Source organism: Musa acuminata, unplaced genomic scaffold (assembly GCF_036884655.1).
Source record: "Musa acuminata AAA Group cultivar baxijiao unplaced genomic scaffold, Cavendish_Baxijiao_AAA HiC_scaffold_842, whole genome shotgun sequence".
Taxonomy (NCBI): Eukaryota; Viridiplantae; Streptophyta; class Magnoliopsida; order Zingiberales; family Musaceae; genus Musa; species Musa acuminata.
Window position 1 is genome coordinate 1 of NW_027021068.1, and position 10,000 is coordinate 10,000.

Consider the following 10,000-nt stretch of genomic DNA (forward strand, 5'->3'; position numbering starts at 1 on the left):
GGAAAAGGGGGCGATGGAATATACTATTGTGGTAGCCGAAACGGCGGATTCACCTGCTACATTACAATACCTCGCTCCTTATACGGGAGCGGCTCTGGCTGAGTTTTTTATGTATCGTGGACAACATACTTTAATAATTTATGATGATCTCTCCAAACAGGCACAAGCTTATCGCCAAATGTCTCTTCTATTAAGAAGACCTCCCGGTCGTGAAGCTTATCCAGGAGATGTTTTTTATTTGCATTCACGACTTTTGGAAAGAGCCGCTAAATCAAATTCTAGTTTAGGTGAAGGAAGTATGACCGCTTTACCGATAGTTGAGACTCAATCTGGAGACGTTTCAGCTTATATTCCTACTAATGTAATTTCCATTACAGATGGACAAATATTCTTATCTGCCGATCTATTCAATGCTGGAATCCGACCTGCTATTAATGTGGGTATTTCCGTTTCCAGAGTAGGATCCGCAGCTCAAATTAAAGCCATGAAACAAGTAGCCGGCAAATCAAAATTGGAACTAGCGCAATTCACAGAGTTAGAAGCCTTTGCACAATTCGCTTCTGATCTCGATAAAGCTACTCAGAATCAATTGGCAAGAGGTCAACGATTACGCGAGTTGCTTAAACAATCCCAATCAGACCCTCTCGCAGTGGAAGAACAGATAGCTACTATTTATACCGGAGCGAATGGATATCTTGATCCGCTAGAAATTGGACAGGTAAAGAAATTTCTCAGTCAGTTACGTAGCTACTTAAAAAACAATAAACCTAAATTTCAAGAAATTATATCTTCTACCAAGACATTCACCGAGGAAGTAGAATTTCTTTTGAAGGAAGCTATTCAAGAACAGATCGAACTGTTTTTACTTCAGGAACAAACATAAATTTCTTACTTTTATTCTATTCTTGGTATATTCTATTCTTAGTACAAGAGTAATCATTGAGAAATAGTTCTGATTCGAATGATTCAAAAAGGGTTTCTTAGTATAGCCATTTTTAAAAAGTATAGCCATTTTAAAAATAGATGGAAATAAATTGCGTCCAATAGGATTTGAACCTATACCAAAGGTTTAGAAGACCTCTGTCCTATCCATTAGACAATGGACGCTTTTCATTCCTATTTTATTTTTTTGTATTCTTACTTTCTTTTGTTCGGATAAAAAATCAAATTACACGGAAAATATTTTAGGGAATAAAAAAGAATGCATATCTAAATTGATGGTGCATGTATGTATAATACATAATAAGATGTATAATACATAACATAATAAGATGTATAATACATAATAAGAAATATGGAGCGGGTAGCGGGAATCGAACCCGCATCGTTAGCTTGGAAGGCTAGGGGTTATAGTCGACGTTGCTTGATCACTTTTAACGTCTCTAATTCAAAACCGAACGTGAAATTTTGATTTCATTCGGCTCCTTTATGGAAGATTGATGTATTCCTAGAGAAAATTAGATCCATAACATCTATGTCAGCCTTTCTGTCTGAATGTATCCCAAACTACTCGCTTACTAGATGATCCCTCTAGAGGAGAGGGATTATACCAAATCCGTCTAGTCTAGTTACTTCGTTCCCTATTTCCACTCGCAGGATCCCGAGGAAAAGAATTTGGTTTCCACCGAGCTGAAACAATATGCTGATGGTTCTAGTAAACCAAAACCACCCTTTTCTAGCTTGTTTGGCTTCAATTTCCCTTTTACAACACCAAAATTTAAGATCTAGTTACGATTGGAAATAAACTTTTGTATCTTCATCCATAGATCCTTTATTCATACTCATTCGATTGGAAGAATTGATCCAATTCAAAAAAAATTATGTTTCACGACTCCATATACATAATCCAATTTTCTTATTCAATTTCGAAAATAGAATTTCTAATTGGACTTTGGATACAAATCGTGAGAATGTATGTTCTTCCTCAAATATGCTATTGAGAGGTAAAGGATTAAACCCTTTTAAGAAATAAAGTTTTTGATCGGAGTATGCAAAAAACCGAGAGACCCCTTAACTTTTTAAGTTGTTAATAGAACGAATCACACTTTTACCACTAAACTATACCCGCTACATATACATTATTGTATATGAATGGACTATTTGTCGAACAAGGGAGTGAGACGCAATCAAGATAGCATTAAAATTATAACGTTGACACATATTTAGTCCCGCCAGCCAGGGACTTAAAAGGCGAAGAGCACAAAGCTTTTCTAAATAACATATATAAATTTAAAAAACAGTATAAAGTTATACTTATACTTTTCCTTTGCTGGATTGCTGGCATTCTCAGTCTGTCTGAAGGGGTCATTGAAGCTGGACAAAAAAAGAGGTACTGGCCCGGCCAGTACTTAACTAGGACCAGGCCGGGAGAATAAACCTTTCGTACAAAATTAAAGAAGTAAGGTTTTCTTTCTATTGGAGATACCTGTTTCGAATCTTATCTAAATGGAATTCTTGATCAAATTCGTTCTTGACTTACTCTTAACTTACTTAAATGAAACTTAAATTAAATTACGTAAATGTAAATTAACTTAAATATAAATATAATTATATAATTACTTATATAATTACATTACTTAAATTATTAAAATTAACTTAACTTAATATAAATATAATTATATAATTATAATTATATAATTACTTAATTATATAATTACTTATAATATAATATTATTATAATATAATATTATTAATTACTTAATTATATAATTACTTATAATATACAATTACTTATAAAATTACTTATAATATAATATTATAATATTTAATATTATAATATTTAAGAAATTTTTTATTACATAAAAAAAACCTTTAATTTGTTTTTTCTTTACTTTAATTGAAAATAAAATTTCAATTCCTTTAACCTTTAAATTTAGATTAGAATTTATTAATAATTTTAATTTTTAATTATTCACTTTTTATTTTTTTTTTATTTCATCTGTAATGAAATCTATTCTATAATTAGAAATTTTAATAGAATGTTTCATATTTCTAATGATAATGTTATAATTATAATGTTTAATATCTTTCTTAAATTATAATGTTTAATATCTTTCTTAATAAAAAATATTATATTAATGTCTTTCTTAAACTTAATAATTAATATCTTAAAAATTAAAAATTTTTTCTTTTTTATTATTTTCTTTTCTTTTTTTATTTAATTTCAATTTAAATTGAAATAGTTAATTTCAATTTCATTTGAAATTTTATTGAAATTTCAATTTTATTTAAATTGGGAGAGATGGCTGAGTGGACTAAAGCGGCGGATTGCTAATCCGTTGTACGAGTTATTCGTACCGAGGGTTCGAATCCCTCTCTCTCCGCCCGCTCTGATTACTTGATACTTTCGATTTCGAAGGAATTTCGATTCCTTTATTTTTTTATAGGTAAAGTGAATATATGGAATAGATAAAATAATAAGAAAAAATTAGAAAAACAAAGAAAACTCAATTTTTTTTTATTCCTCACGTCCAGGATTACGTCCCGGATCATTAGATAAGAATCCGAAGATGAAGAGAGAAACAAAGAATATCACTACTGTGTAAACAAAGAGTTTGAGAGTAAGCATTACACAATCTCCAAGATAAGATCATTTTAGAAAAAGGGAATAGATTACCTATTTTTTCTTTTTACCACATATACTATTTTGTTTGATTTGACATCATACCCCCCAAAATGGAGTTTTTTGATTTGAAAAGAAAAAGAAAGTCACTTTTACGAATTTCTTTGTAATAAGATTTTTATTCCTTCCTCACAAAAATTTTCTTGTCATATCGACAATTAGGTATTGTAGGGGACCTAGACCTAATAAACTCCTTACTCACTGAAAGGTCAGAACGAGTAAATAAACTGATCAAAATTCATCTCCGCGGTTACTCAATATACAAGAATTTCCATTTTTTAATCGAGGGTTTATAATTCTAATGTAAGACTTAGCCGATCTTATCCATTTTTATAATTTTTTTTGTCGAATAAATCATGAATGGATTTGGCAAAGTATTAAGGATTTTATCGAAAACTTACAGCAGCTTGCCAAACAAAGGCTAAGAGAAAAAAGAGAACAGGTATGACAGGCATCACATCTACGATTGGATTGAAAACGGCATAAGCTTCAGGCAATTTGGCAAAGAAAAAACTATTCGAATAAAGGACAGAATTAAGACAGATACAGATTAAGCTAAAGATATTAAACATAACAAACATTTCGTTCTTGTAGATTAGATAATTTTATTTTGATTGAGTTATTTTTATAAGGGAAAAATGAAAAAGGCAAGTCAAAAAATCCTTCTTTTTTTTTGAACTCTCCCAAATCAAAAATCCTTCCTTCCATTCTCAAATGAGAATACAAGGAATTCTACTTTCATACATTATCTTAATTGAATTCTATGTAATGATCAATTAACTTTTTTGATTCTATATCTAATCTACATGTGTTGAATCCTAGCAACAAACAAAATACCCCATATGTTTTTATTATGTATTATGTATTTTTTTGGGGGGGGGGATTGACGAATAACTAATTCTAATAATAGTCTTGACTAGTGCCAAACAGGAAAAATGGGGCGTGGCCAAGCGGTAAGGCAGCGGGTTTTGGTCCCGTTATTCGGAGGTTCGAATCCTTCCGTCCCAGATCGTTTCCATCAGAAACAAAAGATGGGATCACATTGTATCCCACATAAAACGGAAAAATCTTAAAGAGAACAACCTTTTCTTTTGTTCTGAATTCTTAGAATGTCTTTTGTTCTGAATTCTTAGAATGAATTCTTAGAATGGATTCTTAGAATCCATTTGATTTATCACAAGCATAATAAAGTGTCAAATACAGGTGGAAGTTTTTTTGAATAAAAAAAAGAGAAATTTGGGGTCTATCATTCACATTCATAATATGCTCGTACTATTGTTATATTCATTATGTCCCATATTCATGAAATATGAATTCTAAATATGAATTATAATTCTCACATGATGCATTCCGAATTGAAGCGTGAAACAAAAGCATCTCTATTCCCTTCCACACAAAGCCTAAAGTCAAAAATAGGGTATCCCAATTTCACATTCTATGTGAAGACTAAAGAGTAGGGAGTTTGTCGTACTAATTTCATCACTGGTTTTAAAACTTCTAAAGCTGTGCTGTGGCGTGGGAAAAAATAGGATAAAAATTGTCTGAATTCCATTTCTTTCTATCTTATATCTTAGATGCCTCAAATGAAAATAATTGTAAATCAATGTAACGTAGCGATTGGGGGGAAATTTTGATATTCCATATATTTTAACTTGATTTTATGGAATTGATGGAAAAATTGTTGAACCTGAAGTAAAACAAAATCTATATAAACTAAAATAAACAAGGCCTACGCTATGCCTATATGTATGATATATATTGTGTATTGTTATTATATTGTTGTATTTCAATAACAATGTTGTTGTATTTCAATAACAATGTTGTTGTATTTCAATAACAATGGCCTTTCACTTAAGTGAAAAGAATTTGTGGAAGGGGATCTTTGATTTTAAAAATATCCATGATTACCCCCAGTAACAATATTCAGATTCTTTCTTTCAGATGAAAGAAAGAATAAGGATCTTAATGTTGCCGTACATGAGACCTTTTCTATTTCATACTCATGAAAATAGATAAACTAGATTATCAATTTACTTCTTTGGTTAAAAGAAAACCAATTGATAATTCAATTGAACATGGTAAAATTTATGTCTCCTTAGGGAATGAAATATCTGCTAAAAATTTTTAGCTACTCATTGTGATTGCGTCGACTTGGTGATTGAATTAGAGATCCAGTTTAGTCATGACTAGAAAACATAGTTCCAGTCATGATGTTGAAGTCGGAGATTTTTAAAACATTTTTTTATGAACTCTTGGTTGGTACTCGAAGAAATATGATAAATCAATAGTATCTAGAAACTTACGACCTTTTTGTTTTTTGGTCATTGGAACAGTTTATTTGACTAATAATTTATTTTTTTCCGGGATTGGAAATATATTAAATTAAAGGATTTGAGGTTTATAGTTTTTTTGTTCTAGAAAAATAGATTCTGCATTTCATGATTGATCGTCCCGAACAATCTGTTGGAGATGTAAAGTAAATAAGTCTTAAGCAAACATCTTTCTTAGAAATACGTTTCATTCATATGATAGAATATCGAGTTAAAGAAATTGGATCCTTGCTGAGCTTTCTCCGGATAAATACAATACTTATCTATCCATAGAATACTTATCTATCCATAGGTATAAAGTATAGACTATTATATAGTTCCCGTTGTTCCCATCGAGCCAATGACTATTCATGATTACATATTAAATCAATTCCATTGCGGTTTGAAATTAAATTGAATTCTAAATTAGAGGAATGTTATGGTAAAACTTCGTTTGAAACGATGTGGTAGAAAGCAACGTGCGACTTGAAGGACATGATCCGCTGTGGATTTTTACATCCACCATTTTCTATACAAATGAAGATGCTCTTGGCTCGACATAGTTTGTTCTGTTCCATTAGGAATCTAATTTTTCTTAGGTTGATAGTACATGATGGAGCTCGAGCGGAAAGGATTGATTCATTTATCAAGGGGAAGAATCTAGGGTTAGTGCCAATCAATCAATAAGTTAGACCAGCTTTGTAAGTATATCCTTAAAATATAAAATAATCGGAATTGATAAAACTATTTCGATCAAAAAAAAGTGTATCACAGAGGAATCAATTCTTCGTATTCTATTTCTATGGGTATTCTATTTCTATAGAAAGAAATAAAAAAAACAAAAGGTATGTTGCTGCCCTTTTGAAAGGAGTAAGGATCACCGAAGTAATGTCTAAACCCAATGATTTTACAAAGCAAAGATAAAGGATTCCGAAACAAGGAAACACTATTTTCAATTGTCTCAAAAATTGGATCAGAATTAGGAATAAAAATAGATTCGAGATGAGACAAACAAAAGAGGTTAGAGACGGCTCAAGAAATGTCTAAGGATTTCCCTTCGAATTCTGTCAGAATTACCCAACTTGAGTTATGAGTACGAATGAAATTTATTTTTTTTTTTTTTTTTAGGAAGAACAAAATAATAATAATGAATTAGACTATGATTTGAGTCATTATTTTGTGTTTACTATTTGATATTATATACAGAAAGATATACCGAAATAAAAATAATTTTTTCTCGAGCTCGAGCCGTATGAGGAGAAAAACCTCCTATACGTTTCTGGGGGGGGATTGTTTATGTACATCTATCCCAATGAGCCATCTATCGAATCGTTGCAATTGATGTTCGATCCCGAAGAGAAGGAAGAGATTTTCGAAAAGTGGGTTTTTATGATCCGATAAAGAATCAAACTTATTTAAACGTTCCCGCTATTCTATATTTCCTTGAAAAGGGCGCTCAACCTACAGGAACTGTTTATGATATTTTAAGTAAGGCAGAATTTTTTAAAGAAAAAACCTCGAGTTAATTAAAAGAAAAAACAACAAAATTAATAAAAAAGGGGGGAGATGATTAATATAAAATCTATCTTTGTATAATTTTTTACTTACAATTTTTTACCTAAAATTTTCCCTTTTCTTGCTCTATTCATACTTAAATTTACTTTTTTCTTGTTATAGGAATCCACCAACAAACAAGGGATTAATCTTGCTTATTGTACCTCTATTGATTGAGTAAACCCGAGATTTTTTCTTTATCTTTTCCTTATTTTTTTCCATCAAAATTTCTTATTTATGTTGTGCCAACCCAATACAAATCCTTATTTTATTTACTTTATTTGTTATTTGTTTTCTCAACATTGCATTCATATTGACAATGGTGTATCGAACAAATATAATTGATCATAGATAAATTAATTGATCATAGATAAATAAATCTCTTTATCCAGACCCCATATTGGGTTTTAACTTCACTTTTACTCAAATAATGGGTTTTGCATTGTTGGGTTTACTGTCATATAAGACGTATTTTGGAATTTAACTTAACAAAAATAAAAAATTGATAAAAAACTGGTAGGTCTGTCACAATTTTAGCATCTCTTTTAGGAATCTGGTGTTTTTAAATATGATCTGTACATTTTCTATTTATTTTGTATAATCGATCATAAAACATAAAATATTTTTTTATTTATTATTAGTTCAATGTTTTGATGGGGTCGTGCAGTGCAATTTAATGGATTTTTCATTTTTATCGTATCTACATATCCTATTTATTTTATTTTATTCGGGTTGCTAACTCAACGGTAGAGTACTCGGCTTTTAAGTGCGACTATGATCTTTTACACATTTTGATGAAGCAACAAATTCGTCCAGACTATTGGTAGAGTCTATAAGACCACGACTGATCCTCAAGGGTAATGAATGGAAAAAGTAGCATGTCGTAATAAAAAAAATTTCTTATTTTATTAAATATTTTATTAAAAAATTACAAATTCAAATGAAAGTGGAACTTTTAGTTTATCCTTACTGGATCGCTACAAAAATAAAAAATTTTTGGAAGGGAAGGGGACAAAACAAATTCACATTTACAGTTGGGTCTAGTGAATAAATGGATAGAGCCTATGGTTCCAATTTTGGTAAAACAAAAAGCAACGAGCTTATGTTCTTAATTTGAATTGAACGATTACCCGATCTAATTAGACGTTAAAAATAGATTAGTGCCTTATACGGGAAAGGGTGAGTTCTCCTGTGGGTGGACCATTGATTCTTTTTCCTTTTTTTTTAATAAATCCTAACTATTCTTTATTATGGATTAGAAACGGATGTGTAGAAGAAACAGTATACTGATAAAGAGAATAAATTCCAAAGTCAAAAGAGCGATCGGGTTGCAAAAATAAAGGGTTTGTTATCCTCTTGTAATTATAACGAAGATAAACAACGAAGATAAACCAATTCGATAGAAAAAGAGAATAAAAAGATCTATTGATTGGACTCCCTGTTTCCTTTTCGGGGTATATATTTTTATTACTATTGTATTCTATATACATAATAGAATACAAAATACCCTGTTTTGACCATATTGCACTATGTATCATTTGATAACCCAATAAATGCCTCCTACCCCTGCTTCAAGTGGAAATGTAAATGGAAGAATTACAAGGATATTTAGAAAAAGATAGATCTCGGCAACAATACTTTCTATATCCACTTCTTTTTCAGGAGTATATTTACGTATTTGCTTATGATCAGGGTTTAAATAGTTCAATTTTTTATGAACCCGTGAATTTTGGGGGTTATGGCAATAAATTTAGTTCAGTACTTGTGAAACGTTTAATTATTCGAATGTATCAACAAAATTATTTGATTTATTCGGTTAATGATTCTTACCAAAATCGATTCGTTGGGCACAACAATTATTTTTATTCCCATTTTTTTTCTCAGATGATATCAGAAGGTTTTGCAGTCATTGTGGAAATTCCATTCTCGCTGCAATTAGTATCTTCCCTTGAAGAAAAAAAAATACCAAAATCTCATAATTTACAATCTATTCATTCAATATTTCCTTTTTTAGAGGATAAATTATCGCATTTAAATTATCTGTCAGATATACTAATACCTCATCCCATCCATATGGAAATCCTGGTCCAAATCCTTCAATCCTGTATCCAGGATGTTCCCTCTTTGCATTTATTGCGGTTCTTTCTCTACGAATATTATAATTGGAATAGTCTCATTACTCCGAAGAAATCTATTTATGTTTTTTCAAAAGAAAATAAAAGACTATTTTGGTTCTTATATAATTCTTATGTATCTGAATGTGAATTTGTATTAGTTTTTCTTCGTAAACAATCTTCTTATTTACGATTAACATCTTTTGGAGCCTTTCTTGAACGAACACATTTTTATGGAAAAATAGAACATCTTGTAGTGTGCCGAAATTTTTTTCAGAAGACTTTATGGGTCTTCAAAGATCCTTCCATGCACTATGTTCGATATCAAGGAAAAGCGATTCTGGGTTCAAGGGGAACTCATTTTCTGATGAAGAAATGGAAATGCCACTTTGTAAATTTCT

General features: G+C 30.6%; 1 protein-coding gene, 2 non-coding genes and 1 pseudogene across 4 annotated transcripts; 3 read left to right on the plus strand and 1 right to left on the minus strand.

The window, feature by feature from the left end:
- Positions 1-4: 4 nt before the first annotated feature.
- LOC135664492 (ATP synthase subunit alpha, chloroplastic-like) lies at positions 5-2,076 on the plus strand (the record flags this gene model as incomplete). The annotated part of the gene is made up of 1 exon (XM_065176998.1): positions 5-2,076. A coding segment is annotated over one exon (879 nt), but the record flags the coding sequence as incomplete, so codon positions are not given.
- TRNAR-UCU (transfer RNA arginine (anticodon UCU)) lies at positions 1,036-1,107 on the minus strand. Its single transcript has one exon. It is a non-coding gene; the product is annotated as a tRNA-Arg (tRNA).
- A 1,159-nt stretch (positions 2,077-3,235) lies between the features above and the next one.
- Positions 3,236-3,323, plus strand: TRNAS-GCU (transfer RNA serine (anticodon GCU)). Its single transcript has one exon. It is a non-coding gene; the product is annotated as a tRNA-Ser (tRNA).
- Positions 3,324-6,416: 3,093 nt separating this feature from the next.
- LOC135664494 (maturase K-like) lies at positions 6,417-9,817 on the plus strand (annotated as a pseudogene). The gene has a single exon (XR_010508858.1). The product of XR_010508858.1 is annotated as a maturase K-like (transcript).
- The last annotated feature ends 183 nt before the right edge of the window (positions 9,818-10,000 follow it).